Here is a 25,250-nt window from a genome sequence, read left to right as displayed (position 1 = left end):
TGCATTGAGCCCCCTGCTATGGGGCACTGAGCCCTCTGCTATGGGGCATTGAGCTCTGCTATGGGGCACTGAGCCCTGCTATGGGGCACTGAGCCCCCTGCTATGGGGCATTGTGTCCTGCTATGAGGCATTGAGCCCCCTGCTATGGGGCACTGAGCCCCCTGCTATGGGGCATTAAGTCCTGCTATGGGGCATTGAGCACCCTGCTATGGGGCATTGAGCCCTGCTATGGGGCACTGAGCACCCTGCTATGGGGCATTGAGTCCTGCTATGGGGCATTGAGCCCTGCTATGGGGCACTGAGCACCCTGCTATGGGGCATTGAGTCCTGCTATGGGGCATTGAGCCCCCTGCTATGGGGCACTGAGCCCCCCTGCTATGGGGCGCTGTGCACCCTGCTATGGGGCACTGACCCTCACCTAGCTTCCCCCCCCCATCCCGTTGCGCTTTGAAAACGCTTTGACCCTTCCCGACCACCGTCCCCCCCCCCCCGCCTCCAATCCTTGCGTCCCCATTGGCCACCAACTCCCCGCGTCCCTCTCCCCCATTGGCCACCGCTCCTTACAGCCCCTCCTCCCCCTCCCCTTTCGCCCCGCCCCTTTCCTCCCCTCCCCGCTCTCCCATTGGCCCTCCCCGAGGCGCCACCGGAAGTGAAGCCCTCCGGGGAGGGAGGCAGGAGGAGGAAGCTCCGGCTGAGGTAACGCCGCCATCTTGGGCTCCGCCATTGCCGGGCCTAGGCCAGGCCCCGCCGATGGCCGCCAACATCGGGGACCAGCGGGCGCCCGAGTGGTGAGCACCGGGCATGGGGGGGGGACGGGGGGGACGGGAACACCTCGGGGGTGTCCGGACCCCGCATCCGACCCCTGCGGTCCGTGTCCGCTCCGCGCAGGGCCGGGCAGTACGGCGGGGCCCGGGAGGGGGCTCTGGAGCCGCCGGCCCATGAGAACCCTGAGTGGGAGAAGGCGCGGCAGGCGCTGGCCAGCATCAGCAAAGCGGCGGCTGCAGGAGGGAAGGGGGCGGCGGGCGGAGGAGCGCAGGTGAGGGGGGGGGAACGGAGGGAGGGAGGGTCCGGATGGGGTCCAGTGGGGCTGAGGAGGGTTCTGAGGGCGGCTGTGGGGTCCGGATGGGTGCCAATGGGGCTGAGGAGGGTCCGGATGGGTGCCAATGGGGCTGAGGAGGGTCCGGATGGGTGCCAATGGGGCTGAGGAGGGTCTGGATGGGTGCCAATGGGGCTGAGGAGGGTCCGGATGGGTGCCAATGGGGCTGAGGAGGGTCCGGATGGGGTCCAGTGGGGCTGAGGAGGGCTTTGATGGGTGCTAATGGGGCTGAGGAGGGTCCTGAGGGCGGCTGTGGGGTCCGGATGGGTGCTAATGGGGCTGAGGAGGGTCCTGAGGGCGGCTATGTGGTCCGGATGGGTGCCAGTGGGGCTGAGGAGGGCTCTGATGGGTTCTAATGGGGCTGAGGAGGGTCCTGAGGGCGGCTGTGGGGTCCGGATGGGTGCTAAGGGGGCTGAGGAGGGCTCTGGTGGGTGCTAATGCGGCTGAGGAGGGCTCTGATGGGTGCTAATGGGGCTGAGGAGGGTCCGGATGGGGTCCAGTGGGGCTGAGGAGGGTCCTGAGGGCGGCTGTGAGGTCCGGATGGGGTCCAGTGGGGCTGAGAAGGGCTTTGATAAGTGCTAATGGGGCTGAGGAGGGTCCTGAGGGCGGCTGTGTGGTCCGGATGGGTGCCAGTGGGGCTGAGGAGGGTCCGGATGGGGCCCAATGGGGCTCAGGAGGGCTCTGATGGGTTCTAATGGGGCTGAGGAGGGTCCTGAGGGCGGCAATGGGGTCCGGATGGGGTCCAGTGGGGCTGAGCAGGGTCCTGAGGGCGGCAGTGGGGTCCGGGATGGGTGCCAGTGGGGCTGAGGAGGGTCCGGATGGGGCCCGATGGGGCTGAGGAGGGTCCGGATGAGGCCCAGTGGGGCTGAGGAGGGCTCTGATGGGTGCTAATGGGGCTGAGGAGGGTCTTTGGGGGGGGGGGTATGTGGGTCTACATGGGAGCTAACGGGGCTGAGGGGGCCCTGAGGGGGCCTATGGGGGCCCAGAGGGGTCCAGATGGGGTCCAGTGGGGCTGAGGAGGGTCCTGAGGGCAGCAATGGGGTCCGGATGGGGCCCAGTGGGCTGAGGAGGGTCTTTGGGGGGACTGTGTGGGTGTGGATGGGTGCTAACGGGGCTGAGGAGGGTCCTGGGAGCGTATGTGGGGGCCCAGAGAGGCCCTTATGGGTCCTGTGGGGTTGGGAGCGGGTCTGAGCATGCACTGGGGACCCTGGAGAGAATTAAGGGGGTCTCAGGGGCTCTTAAGGGGACTGGGGGGGGGCCCAGAGGCTCTTAAGGGATTAAGAGGGGTCCCAGAGGCTCTTACAGGGGTTTGGGGGGGTCCCAGAGGCTCTTAAGGGGGTTCAGGGGAGTCCCAGAGGCTCTTAAGTGGGCCTGGGGGGATCCCAGAGGCTCTTAAGGGGTGCTTCAGAGGCTCTTAAGTGGGTTTAGGGGGGGGTCCCAGAGGCTCTTAAGTGGGTTTAGGGGGGGGTCCCACAGGCTCTTAAGGGGCTCTTATGGGTCCCTGTGTGCTCCTGGGGGGGGGGGGGGGGGCTGTTGTTATGGGGCACCCCCCAAGTGCCCCCCTCTTTCCCCCCAGTACTCCTCATCGCAGGGGGACCCCAACCTGCAGCAGCCGCCTTACTACCAGTGGTACCAGCCCTATGGCAGCTACTACCCCTATGGCTACTACTACCCTATGGTGAGACCCCCAAGTGTGGGGCAGGGATATGGGGGGCGTGGGCACTTGTGGGGCGCAGGCGCTAAGTGGGGGGTTCTCATTGCAGGGTGTTTACTCGGGTTATGGGGCAACAACGACGCCAACAACAGCGGCCTATGGGGCAGGGGGGGGCTACACTGCGGCCCCCCAACAGCCCCCCCAGCAGAGTGGCCTTGGCCAGGTGAGGGGGGACCCACACATTGCCTTATGTGGGGGGTCCCACACATCGCGTTATGGGGGGGGCCCACACATTGCATTATGGGGGGGCCCACACATCCCATTATAGGGGGAGGGGTCCACACATCGCATTATGGGGGGGTTCGCACACATTGCATTATGGGGGGTCTCACATATCCCATTACGGGGGGGGGACCCACACATCACATTTGGGGTGGGGGGGGGTGGGCCGCACACATCACATTATGGAGGGAGGGGGGACCCACACATCACCTTATGGGGGGGTCCCACCCATCAAATTATGGGGGGGCACCCAAACATCGTGTTATTTGGGGGGTCCCACGCATTGCATTATGGTGGGGGGGTCCCACACATTGCACTATGAGGGGACCTGCCCATAATGTTATGGGGGGGACCCACACATCACATGGGAGGGGGTGCACATATTGCATTATTGGGGGGGACCCAAAGCATTGAGACCCCCCCCCTTTAACCACTCTTTGTCATCCCCCCCCTCCAGCAGCCGCCAGTGCCGGGGCTGGACGAAGCCCCCCCTATGGCAGCCCCCAGCCCCAGCTGCCCCCCAACCCCCCCCCGCAGCCCCCCCCACCCCACAGCACCCTCCCCATGGGGGGGGCAGCAGCGGCTGCTCCAACGCCTGGCGGGGGGGCTCGGGGACCCCCCAAGCGGCAGCTGCGCCCCCCCCTTACTCCCCCCACGGCTACAGCAGCGAAGGGCCCGGCCCAAAGGGCAAGAAGGGGCAGCTCTGGAGCCGCATGAAGCGTAAGAGACCCCCAAACTGGGAAGGAGGGGGGGGGGCACCATATGATCCCCCCCTTATTTCCCCCCAGACCCCCTGTTCTCTCCCCCAACCCCCTTTTCTCCCTTATTCCCCCGCTTTCCCCCCCTTCCCCCATTTCCTCCCCCCTTCCCCCCTGTTTTCCCCCTCCTTCTCCCCCTTTTCTCCCCCCTTTTTCCCCCAGCCCTTCCTCCCCCCTTACCCCTATTTTCCCCCTCCTTTCCACCCCTTTCTCCCCCTTTTTCCCCCGAGCCCTTCCTCCCCCCCTTCCTCCCCCCCCTTTCCCCCCCTTTTTCCCCCAGCCCTTCCTCCCCCGTTTTCCCCCCATTTTCCCCCTCCTCTCCCCCCTTTTCTCCCCCCTTTTTCCCCCAGCCCTTCCCCCCCATTTCCCCCCAATTTTTCTCCCTATTCCCCTTCCCCCCCCATTTTTCCTGCTATTCCCCCTTTCCCCCCCCTTTTTTGCCCCCTTTGCCCCCCACCCTGACCCGTGTCGTGTGTGTGTCCCCCCCCCAGAGGCCCCTGGCTCGGGGGGGCTCAAGTTCCAGCTGCCCAAGCGCCCCTTTGTGCTGAGCGGCTCTGGATTTGCACCCCCCCCCGAGCAGCAGCAGCAGCAGCGCGGGGCCCCCCCGGCCCCCCCCACAACCGCCTTTGCCTCCCAGCCCGGCTCTGACAAGCACCATGGACATGGGTGAGTGCGAGGGGGGGGACAGAGACCCCCCCAAATCCCTCCCATAGAGACCCCCAGATCCCCCTTATAGAGATCCCCACATCCCCCCCATAGAGACCCTCCAGATCCCCCCATATAGAGACTCCTGGTTCCCCCATAGAGATCCCCAGATCAACATCATAGAGACCCACAGTTTCCCCCCATAGCCCACCAGAACAAATCCATAGAGACTCTCAGATTCCCCTCCCAGAGACCCCCCCATAGAGACCCCCAGATTCCCCCCTCAGACCAACCCCATAGAGACCCTCAGACCCCCCCCCCCAATCTCACCCATAGAGACCCCCAGTTCCCCCCTGTAGAGATCCCCAGATCAACCCCATAGAGACCCACAAACTCCTCCATAGATCCCATGATCCCCCCCATAGACCCCCAGACCAACCCCATGGAGACCCTCAGACCCCCCCAGAGACACCCCCCATAGAGACCCCCAGTTCCCCCCCCATACACCCTCAGACCAACCCCATAGAGACCCTCAGATCCCCACCATGGAGACCCGCAGATCCCCCCAGGACCCCCAGATCCCCCCATAGATACCCCAAAATCCCCCCCATAGACTCCAGGTACCCCCCATAGATACCCCATAGACCCCAGATCCCTGCCATGGAGACCCCCAGATCCACCCCATAGAGCCCCAGATCCCCCCAAGACCCCCAGATCCCCCTTTCATAGACCCCGGATTCCCCCCCCGAGACCCTCAGATTCCCCTCCCATAGGACCCCAAATCCCCCTTCAGAGACTCCCAGTATTCCCTGCATCCTCATTCCCTGCATCCATAAGGATGCTCAATGGGGATGCTCCATAGGGACGTCTCCCCTCAAATCCATCCTTAGAGACCCCAAATCCCCCTTAAATCCCACCCCCCCCCCACCCCCCTTTTCCGGCATTCCCTATATCCTGATCCTGCCTGCTGGCATTCCCAGTGGGAAGCCCGAGGACTGGCCCCAGGACATGAAGGAGTACGTGCAGCGCTGCTTCACCGCCTGCGAGTCCGAGGAGGACAAGGACCGCACCGAGAAACTGCTCAAGGAAGTGCTCCAGGCCCGGCTCCAGGACGGATCCGCCTTCACCATCGACTGGAGCCGGGAGCCCCTGCCTGGGTAAGGCAGGAATGCTGGGATGCTCCATAGGGATGCGACATCCCGGTTCCACGGGGATGTTCCATAGGGATTTGATGCCTCGTGGCCATGGGGGGAGGACCAGGGAGAGCTCAGACCCACCAGGACACCATGGGGATGCTCCGTGGGGATGGGGATGTTGAGCTCCAGGTTGATGGGGATGCTCCATAGGGATGTGAGCCCCAGATCTATGGGGATGCTCCATAGGGATGGGATGCTCCAGATCCATGGGGATGTGAGCCCCAGATCCATGGGGATGCTCCATAGGGATGGGATGCTCGAGATCCATGGGGATGTGAGCCCAGGTCCATGGGGATGCTCCATAGGAATGCTTCATAGGGATGTGCCCCACATCCATGGGGCTACTCCATAGGGGTGCTCCATAGGGGTATGACCCCAGATTCATAGGGATGCTCCATAGGCATGCTCCATAGTGGTGCTCTATGGGGATGCTCCATAGGGATGTGCCCCCATATCCATGGGGCAGCTCCATAGGGATGCTCCTTAGGGATATTCCCCCAGATCCATAGGGATGCTCCATAGGGAAGTTCCGTAACGTTTTGCTCCCAGATCCATGGGGCTGCTCCATAGGGGTGCTCCGTAGGGGTGCTCCTTAGGGATATTCCCCCAGATCCATAGGAATGCTCCATAGGGATGCTCTAAAGGGATGTTTCCAGATCCATAGGGGTGCTGTATAGGGATGCTCCATAGGGGTGCTCCATAGAGGTGCTCCATAGGGATGTGTCTCCGCAGCCTCTCCCGTGACGCCCCCTCCGGCAGCCCCAAGAAGCCCCCACCCCGTTGGGCCCCGGCCGGAGGCTCGGGGGGGTCCCAGCCCCCGCCAAGGCCGGGGGGGGTCCTTTGGGGGGGGCCCCCCCCCACCGCGGCGGCGCCGGCGCCGGCCGCTCCCGCGGGACCGCATTCGGCACCAAGTTTGGGAACAGGAACGTGTTCATTGAAGGAGAACAGCTCCTCCTCCAGCGGCGCCTCCCGATCCCGATCCGCTCCTCGTCCCGCTCCCCCGCGCGCCGCTTCCGACGCAGGTGGGCAATGGGCACCGAGTGCCCCCAAAACACCCCAAAACCAGGCAAAAACCAGCCCAAACCACCCCAAAAACACCCCCAGACCAGCCCAAAGCACCCCAAAACCAGCCCAAACCACCCAAAACACGCCTAAAACTACCCAGAAACCACCTCAAAACCAGCCCAGAACATGCCTAAATCTACCCCCAAACCACCCCAAAATCAAGCCAAAACACGCCTGAAACTACCATGAAACCACCACAAATCAGCCCAAAACACGCCTGAGACTGCATTCAAACCGCCCCCAAACCAGCCCACCCCCCCCAAATCACCCCAAAACATGCCTAAAACTACCCTGAAACCACCCCAAAATCGGCCCAAAACACACCTGAAACTGCCCCCAAGCCAGCCCAAAACACGCCTGAAACTGCCCCCAAACTCCCCCAAAATCAGCTCAAAACATGCCTAAAACTACCCTGAAACAGCCCCAAAACGCACCTAAAACTAACCCAGAATGCCCCGAAAACACCCCAGAACACCCCAAAATCAGCCCGAAACACCCAGAAACACCTAAAACTACCCCAAAACACCCTAAAACCAGCCCAAAACATGCCTAAAACACTTCAAAAACCACCCTAAAACACACCTAAAAGTACCTCGAAACCACCCCAAAACATGCCTCAAACTACCCTGAAACACCCCAAAATCAGCCCAAAACACACCTAAAACTGCCCTGAAACAGCCCAAAACCACCCTAAAGCTACCCCCAAAACCACTCCAAAATGCACCCGAAACCCCCCAAAACACACCTAAAACTATTCCGAACACCCCAAGTATACCCAAAACTACCCTGAAACACCCCAAAACCACCCCAAGAATACCCAAAACCACCTCAAAACACCCCAAAACACTGAAACGCCTGCAACACCGCAAATGCAATCTGAAACAGCCCCAAACTACCCAGAAGCACCCCAAAAGTACCCTAAAACAGCCCAAAACCACCCCGAAACACCTCAAAGCTACCCCCAAACAGCCCTAAACTGCCCTGAAGACCCCCAAACTAGCCCGAAACACCCTGAAACACACCAAACCAACCCTGATGCTACCCCCAGACACCCCAAAACCAGCTCTAAAACACCCCAGAACACTGAAATGCCCCAAACCCACCTGGAAACAGCCGAAAACTCCCCCAAAACAATCTGAAATCACCCCAGAGCACCCCTGATATTCCTCCACAACTGCCCTGAAACACCCCAAAATAGCCTGAAACAGCCCAAAACCACCCCAAGCACCCCGAATCACCTCAAAACTACCCACAGGCACGCCAAAACCATCCCCCAAACAGCCCAACTCTACCCCAAAACCACCCTGAAACAACCTGAACGACCCCGAACACCCTGAAACGCCCCATAAAGATCCGGAAACCACCCCGAAATGCACCCGAAACACCCTGAAATATGCCAAAATCAACCTGAAACCACGCCAAAACTACCCCTAAATATCCCTAACACCCCTAAACTACCCCAAACCACTCAGAAACACCCCAAAACCAACCTGAGAACACCCAAAAAATACCCCAAAGCACCCCCCAACCCCCCCCCATGACTGCCAAACCCTCCCTTAACCCCCCCATAACCCTTAAACCTCCCCTTAACCACCTCAACTCCCCCCCCAAACCTGTCCCCCCAACACCCCATAGTCCTCCCCATGTCCTTTAACCCTCCCCCTTTTGCTCTCCCCCCCTTCCCCTACAGTGATTCGGACTCGGAGAGCTCAGGATCGGGCCCCGAGGGGCGCCCCGGGACCCGCCGGGGGCCCCCCAAGAGCCGAGGGGGCCGGGGGGGGCCGGTGGAGCGCGGCGGCCGCTTGCGGGTGCAGAGAGGGAAGAGGTACCGGAACCCCCCCCTTGTCCCCCCCATATCCTGTGGGATGCAGGCCTGGATCCTGGTCTCTGAACCTCCCAATCCCATGGACCCCATCTCATGGCCTCCCATTCCTGACCCCATCCCATGGGCTCCATTCCCAACCCCAATCCCATGGGCTCCATTCCCAACCCCAATCCCATGGGCTCCCATTCCCAACCTCATCTCATGGGCTTCTGTTCCTGACCCCATCCTATTGCCTCCCATTCCCAACCCCCAGTTCCATGGGCTGCCATTCCTGACCCCCATCCGTTGCACTCCCATTCCTGACCCCCCATCCCATTGGCTCCCATTCCCAACCCCACCCCATGGGACTTCCTTAGACCCGTCCCATGGGCTCCCATTCTCGACCCCCATCTCATTCCTGACCCCCATCCCTTGCAATCTCCTCCCTGACCCCATCCCATCCCTCACCCCCATCCCATCGCCTCCCCTCCCTGACCCCATCCCATCCCTCACCCCCATCCCATCACCTCCCCTCCCTGACCCCATCCCATCCCTCACCCCATCCCATCCCTCACCCAATCCCATCCCATCCATCCCTCACCCCATCCCATCCCTCACCCCATCCCATTGCCTCCCCTCCCTGACCCCATCCCGTCCCTCACTCCATCCCGTTGCCTCCCCTCCCTGACCCCATCCCATCCCGCACTCCCATCCCATCGCCTCCCATCCCTGACCCTATCCATCCCTGACCCCATCCCTGACCCCATCCCATCGCCTCCCCTCCCTGGCCCCATCCCATCCCCTCCCTGCCTCCATCCCATCCCTGATCCCATCCCATTGCCTCCCCTCCCTGACCCCATCCCTGATCCCATCCCATTGCCTCCCCTCCCTGACCCCATCCCATCCCTCACCCCATCCCTTGCACTCCCATTCCTGACCCCATCCCATCCCTCACCCCATCCCATTGCCTCCCCTCCCTGACCCCATCCCATCCCTCACCCAATCCCATCCCATCCATCCCTGACCCCATCCCATTGCTTCCCATCCCTGACCCCATCTCATCCCTCACACCCATCCCATTACCTCCCCTCCCTGACCCCATTGCCTCCCCTCCCTGACCCCATCCCATCCCTCACCCAATCCCATCCCATCAATCCCTGACCCCATCCCATTGCCTCCCCTCCCTGACCCCATCCCCTCCCTGACCCCATCCCATCCCCTCCCCTCCCTGACCCCATCCCATCCCATCCCTGTTCCCATCCCATCCCCTCCCCTCCCTGACTCCATCCCATCCCATCCCTGTTCCCATCCCATCCCCTCCCCTCCCTGACCCCATCCCATCTCTCACCCCCATCCCGTCCCGTCCCCTCCCTGACCCCATCCCCTCCCTGACCCCATCCCATCCCCTCCCTGACCCCATCCCCTCCCTGACCCCATCCCATCCCCTCCCTGACCCCATCCCCTCCCTGACCCCATCCCATCCCCTCCCTGACCCCATCCCCTCCCTGACCCCATCCCATCCCCTCCCTGACCCCATCCCCTCCCTGACCCCATCCCATCCCCTCCCTGACCCCATCCCCTCCCTGACCCCATCCCATCCCCTCCCTGACCCCATCCCCTCCCTGACCCCATCCCATCCCCTCCCTGACCCCATCCCCTCCCTGACCCCATCCCATCCCCTCCCTGACCCCATCCCCTCCCTGACCCCATCCCATCCCCTCCCTGACCCCATCCCATTGCCTCCCCTCCCTGACCCCATCCCATCTCTCACCCCCATCCCGTCCCGTCCCCTCCCTGACCCCCTCCCCTCCCTGACCCCATCCCATCCCATCCCTGTTCCCATCCCATCCCCTCCCCTCCCTGACCCCATTCCCCTTTATTCCAGGCCGGAGCCGGGTCCCGGGCGCCGTCCCCGCCGCCGGGCGCCGCTGGAGCCCGAGGACCCGGAGAAGGAGGCGAAGCGGCAGCGCCGGGCGGCGCGGTTCCAACCGGGGCCCGGCCGCCGCCTGCGCTCGGAGCCGCTGGTGCTGCCCCTGGGCGCCGCGGCCGAGCCCCCGGGACCCGGCCCCGCTCCCGACTGGAACCAGCTCCAGATCCTGGGAACCTGCCAGGACGTCACCAAGCGCTACCTGCGGCTGACCTGCGCCCCCGACCCCGCCACCGTGCGGCCCGTGCCCGTGAGTGACACCATAGACACCCCATAGACACACATAGACACACATAGACACACATAGACACACATAGACACACATAGACACACATAGACACACATAGACACCCCTATAGACACACATAGACACCCCTATAGACACACATAGACACACATAGACACAGATAGACACACATAGACACACATAGACACACATAGACACACATAGACACACATAGACACCCCATAGACACACATAGACACACATAGACACACATAGACACCTATAGACACACACAGACACCCCTATAGACACCCCAAACCAAGCGCTACCTGCGGCTGACCTGCGCCCCCGACCCCGCCACCGTGCGGCCCGTGCCCGTGAGTGACACCATTGACACCCCTATAGACACACATAGACACCTATAGACACACATAGACACACATAGACACCCCTATAGACACACATAGACACACATAGACACACATAGACACACATAGACACCCCTATAGACACACATAGACACACATAGACACACATAGACACACATAGACACACATAGACACCTATAGACACACATAGACACACATAGACACACATAGACACACATAGACACACATAGACACACATAGACACACATAGACACCCCTATAGACACACATAGACACCCCTATAGACACACATAGACACACATAGACACCTATAGACACACACAGACACCCCTATAGACACCCCAAACCAAGCGCTACCTGCGGCTGACCTGCGCCCCCGACCCCGCCACCGTGCGGCCCGTGCCCGTGAGTGACACCATAGACACCCCATAGACACACATAGACACACATAGACACACATAGACACCTATAGACACACATAGACACACATAGACACCCCTATAGACACACATAGACACACACAGACACACATAGACACACATAGACACCTATAGACACACATAGACACCCCTATAGACACACATAGACACCCCTATAGACACACATAGACACCTATAGACACACATAGACACCTATAGACACACATAGACACCCCTATAGACACCCCAAACCAAGCGCTACCTGCGGCTGACCTGCGCCCCCGACCCCGCCACCGTGCGGCCCGTGCCCGTGAGTGACACCATAGACACCCCATAGACACACATAGACACACATAGACACACATAGACACACATAGACACACATAGACACACATAGACACCTATAGACACACATAGACACACATAGACACACATAGACACCTATAGACACCTATAGACACACATAGACACCTATAGACACACACAGACACCCCTATAGACACCCCAAACCAAGCGCTACCTGCGGCTGACCTGCGCCCCCGACCCCGCCACCGTGCGGCCCGTGCCCGTGAGTGACACCATTGACACCCCTATAGACACACATAGACACCTATAGCACCTATAGACACACATAGACACCCCTATAGACGCCCCAAACCAAGTGCTACCTGCGCCCCCGACCCTGCCGTGCAGCCCGTGCCTGTGAGTGACACCGTAGACACATATAGCCACCTATAGACACACATAGACACACATAGACACCTATAGCACCTATAGACACACATAGACACCTATAGCACCTATAGACACACACAGACACCTATAGACACACGTAGACACTTATAGACACACATAGACACCTGTAGCACCTATAGACACACATAGACACCTATAGACACACATAGACACCTATAGACACACATAGACACCTATAGCACCTATAGACACACATAGACACCTATAGCACCTATAGACACACATAGACGCCTATAGACACACATAGACGCCTATAGACACACATAGACACCTATAGACACACATAGACACACATAGACACCTATAGCACCTATAGACACACATAGACACCTATAGCACCTATAGACACACATAGACACCTATAGACACACATAGACACCTATAGACACACATAGACACCTATAGCACCTATAGACTCACATAGACACATATAGACATACATGGACACACATAGACACCTATAGACACACATAGACACACAGATACACCTATAAATACCTAAGCCAGTTGATACCTGCAGCTGACATGTGCCCCATAGCACTGCCCCATAACCTGCCCCATCACCTGCCCCATAGCAGTCCCCCATAGCTTGCCCCACAGTGCTGCCCCATAGCAGTCCCCCATAACCTGCCCCATCGCCTGCCACATAGCGCTGACACATAGTCCTGCCCCACAGCAGTCCCCCATAGCTTGCCCCATAGTGCTGCCCCATAGCGCTCCCCCGTAACACTGCACCATAGCACTCCCCCATAGCGCTGCCCCATACCCCTTCCCCATAGCACTCCCCTATAGCGCTGCCCCATAGCGCTCCCCTATAGCCTGCCCCATACCGCTCCCCCGTAACACTACACCATAGAACTCCCCCATAGTGCTGCCCCATAGCGCTGCCCCATAGCGCTGCCCCAGACCCCTTCCCCATAGCACTCCCCTATACCCTGCCCCATAGCGCTGCCCCAGACCCCTTCCCCATAGCACTCCCCTATACCCTGCCCCATAGCGCTGCCCCATAGCGCTGCCCCAGACCCCTTCCCCATAGCACTCCCCTATACCCTGCCCCATAGCGCTGCCCCAGACCCCTTCCCCATAGCACTCCCCTATACCCTGCCCCATAGCGCTGCCCCATAGCGCTGCCCCAGACCCCTTCCCCATAGCACTCCCCTATACCCTGCCCCATAGCGCTGCCCCAGACCCCTTCCCCATAGCACTCCCCTATACCCTGCCCCATAGCGCTGCCCCAGACCCCTTCCCCATAGCACTCCCCTATACCCTGCCCCATAGCGCTGCCCCATAGCGCTGCCCCAGACCCCTTCCCCATAGCACTCCCCTATACCCTGCCCCATAGCGCTGCCCCATAGCGCTGCCCCAGACCCCTTCCCCATAGCGCTCCCCTATACCCTGCCCCATAGCGCTGCCCCAGACCCCTTCCCCATAGCACTCCCCTATACCCTGCCCCATAGCGCTGCCCCATAGCGCTGCCCCAGACCCCTTTCCCCATAGCACTCCCCTATACCCTGCCCCATAGCGCTGCCCCATAGCGCTGCCCCAGACCCCTTCCCCATAGCGCTCCCCTATACCCTGCCCCATAGCGCTGCCCCAGACCCCTTCCCCATAGCACTCCCCTATACCCTGCCCCATAGCGCTGCCCCATAGCGCTGCCCCAGACCCCTTCCCCATAGCACTCCCCTATACCCTGCCCCATAGCGCTGCCCCAGACCCCTTCCCCATAGCACTCCCCTATACCCTGCCCCATAGCGCTGCCCCATAGCGCTGCCCCAGACCCCTTCCCCATAGCACTCCCCTATACCCTGCCCCATAGCGCTGCCCCAGACCCCTTCCCCATAGCACTCCCCTATACCCTGCCCCATAGCGCTGCCCCATAGCGCCGCCCCGCTGCCATTGCAGGTGCTGGTGCGGGCGCTGGCGCTGGTGCGGACGCACTGGCAGCAGCACCAGGACTACGCCTTCGCCTGCGAGCAGCTCAAGTCCATCCGGCAGGACCTGACGGTGAGACCCCCCCATGGGACATGGGGGGCTATGGGGGGGTCCTAGGGGCACTTGGGGGGGGCTGAGGGGCATTTGGGGTTCTCCTGGACCCCTTTGTGTGGGGTCTCCATCACTTTTGGGATGATTCTGGACCCCTTTTGGGGGGTTCCCATCACTTCTGGGAGGGTTCTGGACTCCTTTTTGAGGGGGTACCCATGATATTTTGGGGGTCCCCATCACTTCTAGGGTGGTTCTAGACCCCTTTTGGGGTCCCCCTGTTCTTTAGGGGGGGTCTAGGCCCTTTTGAGGGAGGTCTCCATCAGTTTTGGGGATGATTCTGGACCCCTTTGGAGGGCTCCCCATCACATTATGGGGGCGTACCCATGATATTTGGGGTACCCCAATGCTTTTGGGGGGTCCCCATCACTTTTGGGGTGATTCTGGACCCCTTTTGGAGGGGTCCCCATCACTTGGGTGGGGTTCTGGTCCCATTTTGGGGGGGTACCCATGATATTTGGAGGCCCCCAATGCTTTTTGGAGGTCCCCATCACTTCTGTGGGGGTTCTGGACCCCTTTTCAGGGGGATACCCATCATATTTGGGGACCCCCAGTGCTTTTTGGGGGGTCCCCATCACTTTTGGTGGGGTTCTGGACCTCTTTTTGGGGCGCTACCCTGATATTTGGAGGCCCCCAATGCTTTTTGGGGATCCCCATCACTTCTGGGGTGATTCTGGACCCCTTGAGGGGGGTACCCATAATATTTGGAGGCCCCCAATGCTTTTTGGGGGTCCGATCACTTTTGGGGTGATTCCGGACCCCTTTTGGGGTCCCCCTGTTCTTTGGGATGGGTCTAGGCCCTTTTGATGGGGTCCCCATCACTCTGGGTACGATCCTGGACCCCTTTGGGGGGTCCCCATCACATTTGGGGGGGGTTTTGACCTTTTGGGGACCCCCTGACCTTCTTGGGGGGGGTCTCCTATATTGGGGGGGGTCTCACCCCATTGCCCCCCCCCCAGGTCCAGGGCGTCCGCACCGAGTTCACTGTTGAGGTCTATGAGGCTCACGCCCGCATTGCACTGGAGAAGGTGGGTTTGGGGGTGCCCCTGCCCCCAAAATCAGACCCCCCCCACCCCCCCCCATGTGTCCCCCCCCACATTGAGGGTCCTGTGCCCCCCCCCTGCCCCATAGGGTGACCACGAGGAGTTCAATCAGTGCCAGACGCAGCTGAAGGCGCTTTACAGCGAGAACCTGCCCGGGAACCAGGGCGAGTTCACGGCCTACCGCATCCTGTACTGCATGTTCACGCGCAACTCGGGAGGTGAGCCCCATAGCTGCCCCATAGCGTGACCCACAGCTGCCCTATAGTGTGACCCATAGCCCCCAGTAACCCCCGCATCCTGCACTGCATGTTCACGCGCAACTCGGGAGGTGAGCCCCATAGCCTGCCCCATAGCTGCCCCATAGCGTGACCCATAGCTGCCCTATAGTGTGACCATAACCCCTGCATCCTGTACTGCATGTTCGCGCGCAACTTGGGAGGTGAGCCCCATAGCTGCCCTATAGTGCGACCCATAGCGTGACCCATAACTGCCCTATAGTGTGACCCATAGCCCGCCCATAACCCCTTCATCCTGTACGGCATGTTCACGCGCAACTCGGGAGGTGAGTCCCATAGCCTGCCCCATAGCTGCCCCATAGCGTGACCCACAGCTGCCCTATAGTGTGACCCATAGCCTTCCATAACCCCCGCACATCCTGTACTGCATGTTCACGCGCAACTCGGGAGGTGAGCCCCATAGCCTGCCCCATAGCGTGACCCATAGCTGCCCTATAGTGTGACCCATAGCCCCCCGTAACCCCCGCATCCTGTACTGCATGTTCACGCGCAACTCGGGAGGTGAGCCCCATAGCTGCCCCATAGCGTGACCCATAGCTGCCCTATGGTATGACCCATAGCCCCATGTAACCCCCAAACATCCTGTACTGCATGTTCATGCGCAACTCGGGAGGTGAGCCCCATAGCTGCCCCATAGTGTGACCCACAGCTGCCCTATAGTGTGACCCATAGCCCCCCGTAACCCCCGCATCCTGTACTGCATGTTCACGCGCAACTCGGGAGGTGAGCCCCATAGCCTGCCCCATAGCGTGACCCACAGCTGTCCTATAGTGTGACCCATAGCTGCCCCATAGCGTGACCCATAGCTGCCCTATAGTGTGACCCATAACCCCCGCATCCTGTACTGCATGTTCGCGCGCAACTCGGGAGGTGAGCCCCATAGCCTGCCCCATAGCTGCCCCATAGCATGACCCACAACCCCCGCATCCTGTACTGCATGTTCGCGCGCAACTCGGGAGGTGAGCCCCATAGCCTGCCCCATAGCTGCCCCATAGTGTGACCCATAGCTGCCCTATAGTGTGACCCATAGCCCCCCATAACCCCCGCATCCTGTACTGCATGTTCACGCGCAACTCGGGAGGTGAGCCCCATAGCCTGCCCCATAGCGTGACCCACAGCTGCCCTATAGTGTGACCCATAGCCCCCTGTAACCCCCGCATCCTGTACTGCATGTTCACGCGCAACTCGGGAGGTGAGCCCCATGCCTGCCCCATAGCTGCCCCATAGCGTGATCCACAGCTGCCCTATAGTGTGACCCATAGCCCCCCGTAACCCCCGCATCCTGCACTGCATGTTCACGCGCAACTCGGGAGGTGAGCCCCATAGCCTGCCCCATAGCTGCCCTATAGTGTGACCCATAGCTGCCCCATAGCGTGACCCATAGCTGCCCTATAGTGTGACCATAACCCCTGCATCCTGTACTGCATGTTCGCGCGCAACTTGGGAGGTGAGCCCCATAGCTGCCCTATAGTGCGACCCATAGCGTGACCCATAGCTGCCCTATAGTGTGACCCCTAGCTGTCCATAGCCCCTGCATCTTGTACTGCATGGTCACCTGCTACTCGGGAGGTGAGCCCCATAGCCAGCCCCATAGCATGACCCACAGCTGCCCTATAGCGTGACCCTTAGCTGTCCATAGCCCCCTCATCCTGTACTGCATGTTCACCCGCAACTCAGGAGGTGGCCGCCATAGCCTGCCCCATAGCATGACCCACAGCCTGCCCCATAGGACCTGCATCCTGTACTGCATGTTCACCTGTAGCTCAGGCGGTTGGAGCCTGTAGGCCCCCCCACGTCATGTTGAGGGGGTTTGTTGTGCACACCCCACATCCTGCCCCCCATTACCCCATATCCACATCCACGACCCACTGCAGAGTGGAGCTGGCCTCTGTTGCCCCGTTCCCCCCTGTATCCCCATGGCAGCGCCGCCTCCATCGCCCCATTCCTTGCCCCCCATCTCCCTATGGCCAAGCCCCCTCCATCCCCCCACTGACCCCTACCCCCCCCCCCCATGTCCCCACCCCCTCCATCCCCGCACTGACCCCTCCCCCCCCATGGCTCCACCCCCTCCATCCCCCCATTGACCCCCCCTCAGCCCCCATGGCCCCACCCCTTCCATCCCCCCATTAACCCCTCCCCCCCATGTCCCCACCCCCTCCATCCCCCATTGACCCCCCCTCCATCCCCCCATTAACCCCTCCCCCCTCCCCATGTCCCCTCCCCCCCATGTCCCCACCCCTTCCATCCCGCCATTAACCCCTCCCCCTCCCCATGTCCTCTCCCCCCATGACCCCAACCCCCTCCATCCCCCCATTAACCCCTCCCCCCCATGTCCCCACCCCCATCCCCCCATTAACCCCTCCCCCCCATGTCCCCCCCTCCATCCCCCCATTAACCCCTCCCCCCCATGTCCCCCCCTCCATCCCCCCATTAACCCCTCCCCCCCATGTCCCCACCCCCATCCCCCCATTAACCCCTCCCCCCATGTCCCCCCCTCCATCCCCCCATTAACCCCTCCCCCCATGTCCCCACCCCCATCCCCCCATTAACCCCTCCCCCCATGTCCCCCCCCATCCCCCATTAACCCCTCCCCCCATCCCATGTCCCCACCCCCTCCATCTCCCCATTAACCCCTCCCCATCCCCCCACCCCCTCCATTCCCCCCACTGGCTCCCCCTCCCCTCATTAACCCCTCCCCCCATCCCCCCATTAACCCCTCCCCATGTCCCCACCCCCATCCCCCCATTAACCCCTCCCCCCATGTCCCCCCCCATCCCCCCATGTCCCCACCCCCTCCATCCCCCCATTAACCCCTCCCCATGTCCCCTCCCCCCATGTCCCCCCCCATTAACCCCTCTCTCTCTCTCTCTCCCCTCCCCCCCCGCAGAGCTGACCCTGGAGCTCGCCGCCCTTCCCCCCTCCCTCCGCCAGGCGCCGCTCGTGGCCCAGGCGCTTTCCCTCCGCTCCTCGTGGGCCCTGGGCAATTTCCGCCGCTTTTTCCGCCTGTACCGGGCGCTGCCCCCCTCCCCCGCGCGCCTCATCGACCTCTTCATCGAGCGCGAGCGGCGCGGGGCCCTGCGCGCCCTCCTGCGAGCGTACGTGGGGGAGGGGGGGAGGGGGAGGGGGAGGGAGGGAGGGGAGGGGGGGGGGGAGGGGCAGCCCTGGATCGAGGTGAGTGATGGGGGGGATGGGGGCGGGGGGGACTCCATTTCTGCCCCATGGCGGGGGGGGAGAGCCCGTTTCTGCCCCATAGTGGGGTGGGAGAGCCCGTTTCTGCTCCATAGTGGGGGGGAGACTCCATTTCTGCCCCATGGTGGGGTGGGGGAGCTGGTTTCTGCCCTATATTGAGGTGGGAGACTCCATTTCTGCCCCATGGTGGGGTGGGAGACTCCATTTCTGCCCCATAGTGGGGTGGGAGACTCCATTTCTGCCCCATATTGGGGGTGGGAGACTCCATTTCTGCCAGACTCCATTTCTGCCCCATAGTGGGTGGCAGAGCCCGTTTCTGCCCCATAGTGGGGTGGGAGACTCCATTTCTGCCCCATAGTGGGGTGGGAGACTCCATTTCTGCTCCATAGTGCGGTGGGAGAGCTCGTTTCTGCCCATATTGGAGTGGGAGACTCCGTTTCTGCCCCATAGAGGGGTGGGAGAGCCCGTTTGTACCCCATAGTGGGGTGAGAGGCCGTTTGTGCCCCACAGTGGGGGGGAGAGCCCGTTTCTGCCCCATAGTGGGGTGGGAGAGCCAGTTTCTGCCCCATAGAGGGGTGGGCGAGGCCGTTTCTGCCCCATATTGGGGGTGGGAGAGCTCGTTTCTGCCCCATAGTGAGGTGGGAGACTCCATTTCTGCCCCATAGTGGGGTGGCAGAGCCCGTTTCTGCCCCATAGTGGGGTGGGAGACTCCCATTTCTGCCCCATAGTGGGGGTGGGAGACTCCATTTCTGCCCCATAGTGGGGTGGGAGACTCGCATTTCTGCCCCATAGTGGGGTGGGGGAGGCCGATTTTTCTGCCCCATAGTGGGGTGGGAGAGCAGTTTCTGCCCCATAGAGGGGTGGGCGAGGCCGTTTCTGCCCCATATTGGGGGTGGGAGAGCTCGTTTCTGCCCCATAGTGGGGTGGGGGAGCCGATTTCTGCCCATAGTGGGGTGGGAGAGCCCGTTTCTGCCCCATAGTGGGGGTGGGAGACTCCGTTTCTGCCCCATAGTGGGGTGGGAGACTCCGTTTCTGCCCCATGGGGGTGGGAGAGCCGTCTCTGCCCCATATTGGGGGTGGGAGAGCCCGTTTCTGCCCCATAGTGGGGGGGGAGACTCCATTTCCCGCCCCATGGTGGGGTGGGGGAGCTGGTTTCTGCCCTATATTGAGGTGGGAGACTCCATTTCTGCTCCATAGTGGGGGTGGGAGACTCCATTTCTGCCCATAGTGGGTGGGGGAGCCGATTTCTGCCCCATAGTGGGGTGGGAGAGCCAGTTTCTGCCCCATAGAGGGGTGGGCGAGGCCGTTTCTGCCCCATATTGGGGGTGGGAGAGCTCGTTTCTGCCCCATAGTGGGTGGGGGAGCCGATTTCTGCCCCATAGTGGGGTGGGAGAGCCCGTTTCTGCCCCATAGTGGGGGTGGGAGACTCCGTTTCTGCCCCATAGTGAGGTGGGAGACTCCATTTCTGCCCCATAGTGGGGTGGGAGAGCCAGTTTCTGCCCCATAGAGGGGTGGGCGAGGCCGTTTCTGCCCCATATTGGGGGTGGGGGAGCCGATTTCTGCCCCATAGTGGGGTGGGAGAGCCTGTTTCTGCCCCATAGTGGGGGTGGGAGACTCCGTTTCTGCCCCATAGTGAGGTGGAGACTCCGTTTCTGCCCCATGGGGGTGGGAGAGCCCGTCTCTGCCCCATATTGGGGGTGGGAGAGCCCGTTTCTGCCCATAGTGGGGGGGAGACTCCATTTCTGCCCCATGGTGGGGTGGGGGAGCTGGTTTCTGCCCTATATTGAGGTGGAGACTCCATTTCTGCTCCATAAGTGGGGGTGGGAGACTCCATTTCTGCTCCATAGTGGGGTGGGAGAGCCCATTTCTGCTCCATAGTGGGGGTGGGAGACTCCATTTCTGCTCCATAGTGGGGTGGGAGAGCTCGTTTCTGCCCATATTGGAGTGGGAGACTCCGTTTCTGCCCCATAGAGGGGTGGGAGAGCCCGTTTGTACCCCATAGTGGGGTGAGAGAGGCCGTTTGTGCCCCACAGTGGGGGTGGGAGAGCCCGTTTCTGCCCCATAGTGGGGTGGGAGAGCCAGTTTAAGCCCCATAGAGGGGTGGGAGAGGCCGTTTCTGCCCCATATTGGGGGTGGGAGAGCTCGTTTCTGCCCATAGTGAGGTGGGAGACTCCATTTGTGCCCCATAGTGGGGTGGGAGAGCCCGTTTCTGCCCCATAGTGGGGTGGGAGACTTCATTTCTGCCCCATAGTGGGGGTGGGAGTCCCCATTTCTGCCCATAAAGGGGTGGGAGAGCTCAGTTCTGCCCCATAGAGGGGTGGGAGACCTCATTTCTGCCTCACAGTGGGGATGGGAGCTCCCAGTTCTGCGCCATATTGGAGGTGGAGCCCCATTTCTGCCCCACAGTGGGGTTGGGAGAGCCAGGTTCTGCCCCATATTGGGTGCGTGAGACACAGCTCTGCCCCATAGTGGGGGTTGGAAGCCCCCTTTCTGCCCCATAATGAGGTGGGAGTCCCCATTTCTGCCCCTAGAGGGGTGGGAGACCCCAATTCTGCCCCTTATTGGGGGTGAAAATCTCATTTCTGCCCCATAGTGGGGATGGGAGCCCCATTTCTGCCCCACATTGGGGGTGGAAGCCCCAGTTATGCCCCATATTTGGGCTAGGGGGGGTGGGAGATGCCGGGTCTGCCCCATAGTGGGTAGGGGAGCCCCTGTTTCTGCCCCACACTAGGGCTGTATCCTCTGCTATGGGGCCATGTCTCCTCTCTATGGGGCTGCTTTCCCCCCATGGGAGTGTCCTCTGTCTATGGGGTCGTGTTCCCCGCTATGGGGCTGTGTCCCCCCCAGACCATCTATAGGGTTGAGTCCTCTGCTATGGGGCCACATCCCCTGTCCCTGGAGCTGTGTTCCCCATCTATGGGGGCTGTGTCCGTATCTATAGGTCTGTGCCCCCCATCTGTGGGGGTACATCTGTAGGGCCACATCTTCCATCTATGGGGCTGTGCCCCTGATGTGTGGGGTTGTGCCCCTGTCTGTAGGGCCACATCCTCCACCTATGGGCTGTGCACCTGATGTGTGGGGTTGTGCCCCCCCCGTCTTGGGCCACATCCTCCATCTATGGGGCTGCGCCCCCCATGTGTAGGGCTGTGTCTCCCATATATGGGGCCGTATCCCTTATCTGTGGGGCTTTATCCCTTATCTATGGGGTTGTGTCCCTTGTCTATGGGGCCACCCCCCTCCCCGGGGCCGTGTCCCTCCACACCTATGAGTCTGCGCCCCCTATGTGTGGGGCTGTGTCTCACATCTATGGGGCCACATCTATGGGACTGCATCCTCCATCTAAAGGGCTGTATCCCTTGTCTATGGGCTGTGTCCCTTATCTATGGGGCTGTATCCTTTCTCTATGGGGCTGTGTCTCTTACCTATGGGGCTGTGTCCCTTATCTATGGGGCTGTGTCCCATGTCTATGGGTCTCTAGGTCTCTATCCCTTATCTATGGGGCTGTGTCCCATGTCTATGGGTCTCTATCCCTTGTCTATGAGGCCAGCCCCCCCCCCCCCCTTCCCTCCCAGGGCCGTGTCCCTCCACACCTATGAGTCTGTGCCCCCATGTGTGGGGCTGTGTCTCCCATCTATGGGGCTGCATCCTCCATCTGAAGGGCTGTATCCCTTGTCTATGGGGCTGTGTCCCTTATCTATGGGGCTGTATCCCTTGTCTATGGGGCTGTGTCCCTTGTCTATGGGGCTGTGTCCCTTATCTATGGGGCTCTATCCCTTATCTGTGGGGCTGTGTCCCTTGTGTATAGGGCTGTGTCCTTTATCTATGGGGGCTGTGTCCCTTATCTATGGGGCTGTATCCCTTATCTATGGGGCTATGTCCCTTATCTATGGGGCTGTATCCCTTATCTATGGGGCTATGTCCCTTATCTATGGGGCTGTATCCCTTATCTATGGGGCTATGTCCCTTATCTATGGGGCTGTGTCCCTTATCTATGGGGCTGTGTCCTTATCTATGGGGCTATGTCCCTTATGTATGGGGCTATGTCCCTTATGTATGGGGCTGTGTCCCTTATCTATGGGGCTATGTCCCTTATCTATGGGGCTGTGTCCCTTATCTATGGGGCTGTATCCCTTATCTATGGGGCTGTGTCCCTTATCTATGGGGCTGTATCCTTATCTATGGGGCTATGTCCCTTATCTATGGGGCTGTATCCCTTATCTATGGGGCTGTGTCCCTTATCTATGGGGCTGTGTCCCTTATCTATGGGGCTGTATCCCTTATCTATGGGGCTATGTCCTTATCTATGGGGCTGTGTCCCTTATCTATGGGGCTGTGTCCCTTATCTATGGGGCTGTATCCCTTATCTATGGGGCTATGTCCCTTATCTATGGGGCTATGTCCTTATCTATGGGGCTGTATCCCTTATCTATGGGGCTGTGTCCCTTATCTATGGGGCTGTGTCCCTTATCTATGGGGCTGTATCCCTTATCTATGGGGCTATGTCCCTTATCTATGGGGCTGTATCCCATGTCTATGGGTCTCTATCCCTTGTCTATGGGGCCACCCCCCCCCCCTTCTCCCCGGGGCCGTGTCCCTCCCACACCTATGGGGCTGCGCCCCCCATGTGTGGGGCTCGGCCCCCCCTGACCTCCTTCTCTCCTCAGCTTCCGGCCGACGCTGCCGGTGGCCGCGGTCGGGGCCGCGCTGGCCCTGGACACCGCCGAGAGCCGCCGCCGCTTCCTGGGGGCGCTGCCCCTCACCTACAGCGGCCCCGACGGCAGCGCCATCGACTGCAAGCGGAGCCTCCCGGCGCTGCCCCCCTGCTGACTCCGCTGCCCCACGGCGCTGCCCCATAGCGGGGCGCTGCAGACACTCCCCCCCCACCACCCTCCCACAGAGACCCACAGCAGAGCCACAGCTGGGCAGTGAGCTGCTGCTGACTCCTGAGTGACCCATGCGGGGAGCTGCCCCATTGCTGACCCATGGCGGGAGCTGACCCATTGCTGACCCATGGCGGGGAGCTGACCCATTGCTGACCCATGGCGGGGAGCTGACCCATAGCTGGGAGCTGACCCATTGCTGCCCCACGGCTGGGAGCTGACCCATGGCTGGGAGCTGCCCCATTGCTGACCCACGCTGGGGAGCTGACCCCTGAGTGACCCACACAACTGGGAGCTACCCCATTGCTGACCCACAGCTGGGTGCTGACCCCTGAGTGACCCACAGCGGGGAGCTGACCCATTGCTGCCCCATGGCTGGGAGCTGCCCCATCGCTGACCCACAGCTGGGAGCTGACCCCTGAGTGACCCCACGGGTGGGTGCTGCCCCATTGCTGACCCACAGCTGGGAGCTGCCCCATTGCTGACCAACAGTTGGGTGCTTCCCCCACTGCTGACCCACAGCTGGGGAGCTGACCCCTGAGTGACCAGCACAGCTGGGTGCTACCCGATTGCTGACCCACAGCTGGGTGCTAGCCCATTGCTGGGAGCTGACCCACTGCTGCCCCACAGCTGGGCACTGTCCTCCCAGTGACCCCCAGCTGGGTGCTGCCCCACAACTGGATGCTGCTCCACTTCGGACTCCCCCTCAAGTGACCCACAGCCGGGTGCTGCCCCAAACTCCCTCTCCAGTGACCCACAGCAGAGCTACAGCCAGGAGCTGCCCACTGCTGCCCCCCAAGTGACTCACAGCTGACCCGCAGCAGGGCGGTGACCCCACAGCCAAACCCCAGCTGGGTGCTGCCCCATAGCGGGTGCTGCCCCACTGCTGACCCCCAACTGGACATGTCCTCACTTCGGACCCTCAAGTGACCCACGGCTGACCCCCCTGCTGGACGCTGCCCCACTGCCTGCCCCCCAAGTGACCCCCAGCTGGGGGTGGGGGAGGGGCTGGGGTCACCCCATAATGAGCCGGGTCTCTGGGGGGAGGGGAGGGGGAAGGGGCAAGGGGGGGAGGGGCAATGTGTGGGGTGGGGGAGGGGAGCTGGGGGGGGGGAGGGGCCGCTCGCGCCCGCCCCTCCCCCACTGACACTGTCTCTTCCTGCTGCCGAGGTGCCGCCTGCCCGCCCCTCCCCCACCAAGCCGCAGCCAATCAGCAGCCGCCGCGCAGCCACCAACCAAGCCAGCAGCCAATCAGCGCCTCAGCAACCAAGCAAGCCACCAATCAGCGAACAGCGGCTGCGGAGAACGAAGGGGGAACAGGGGAAGAAACGGACCCCTCCCCCCTCCGCCCCTCCCCCCACAGGACCGCGATCGCGACGCTCAAATTTCCCCATTTTCGTCCCCCCTTTTTTTCTTTTTTCGTTACTTTTTTCCGTATTTAATTTATTACCCCTCCCCCCCCCCCCCCCCCCTACCTCTCTTCGCAGGTAAAGCACGCCCCCCTCCCCCCACCCCTTCCCCCTCCCCCCCACACCCTTCCCGGCCACGGCCCCTTCCCACCTCCCCTTTAGCCTCCCGACGCCCC

At 61.4% G+C, this 25,250-nt stretch overlaps 1 protein-coding gene across 1 annotated transcript; it reads left to right on the top strand.

The window, feature by feature from the left end:
* The first annotated feature begins 652 nt into the window (after window positions 1-652).
* Window positions 653-23,643, top strand: LENG8 (leukocyte receptor cluster member 8). Its single transcript, XM_061444524.1, is given in 19 exon segments — window positions 653-788; window positions 889-1,036; window positions 2,673-2,774; window positions 2,860-2,973; window positions 3,490-3,546; window positions 3,548-3,752; window positions 4,282-4,456; window positions 5,416-5,592; window positions 6,364-6,470; window positions 6,473-6,564; window positions 6,566-6,610; window positions 6,613-6,653; window positions 8,387-8,521; window positions 10,386-10,677; window positions 14,120-14,221; window positions 15,217-15,285; window positions 15,389-15,518; window positions 18,484-18,691; window positions 23,450-23,643. Coding segments are annotated over 19 exon segments (2,400 nt in total). The 5' UTR covers window positions 653-750; the 3' UTR covers window positions 23,613-23,643.
* The last annotated feature ends 1,607 nt before the right edge of the window (window positions 23,644-25,250 follow it).

The sequence above is a fragment of the Pezoporus flaviventris genome, unplaced genomic scaffold (genome assembly GCF_033815535.1).
Source record: "Pezoporus flaviventris isolate CSIRO_AGI_PZ_B2104156 unplaced genomic scaffold, CSIRO_AGI_Pfla_v1 ptg000962l, whole genome shotgun sequence".
Lineage (NCBI taxonomy): Eukaryota > Metazoa > Chordata > Aves > Psittaciformes > Psittacidae > Pezoporus > Pezoporus flaviventris.
The sequence above is the reverse complement of the archived record's forward strand: the minus strand, read 5'-3'. Positions and strand labels throughout refer to the sequence as shown.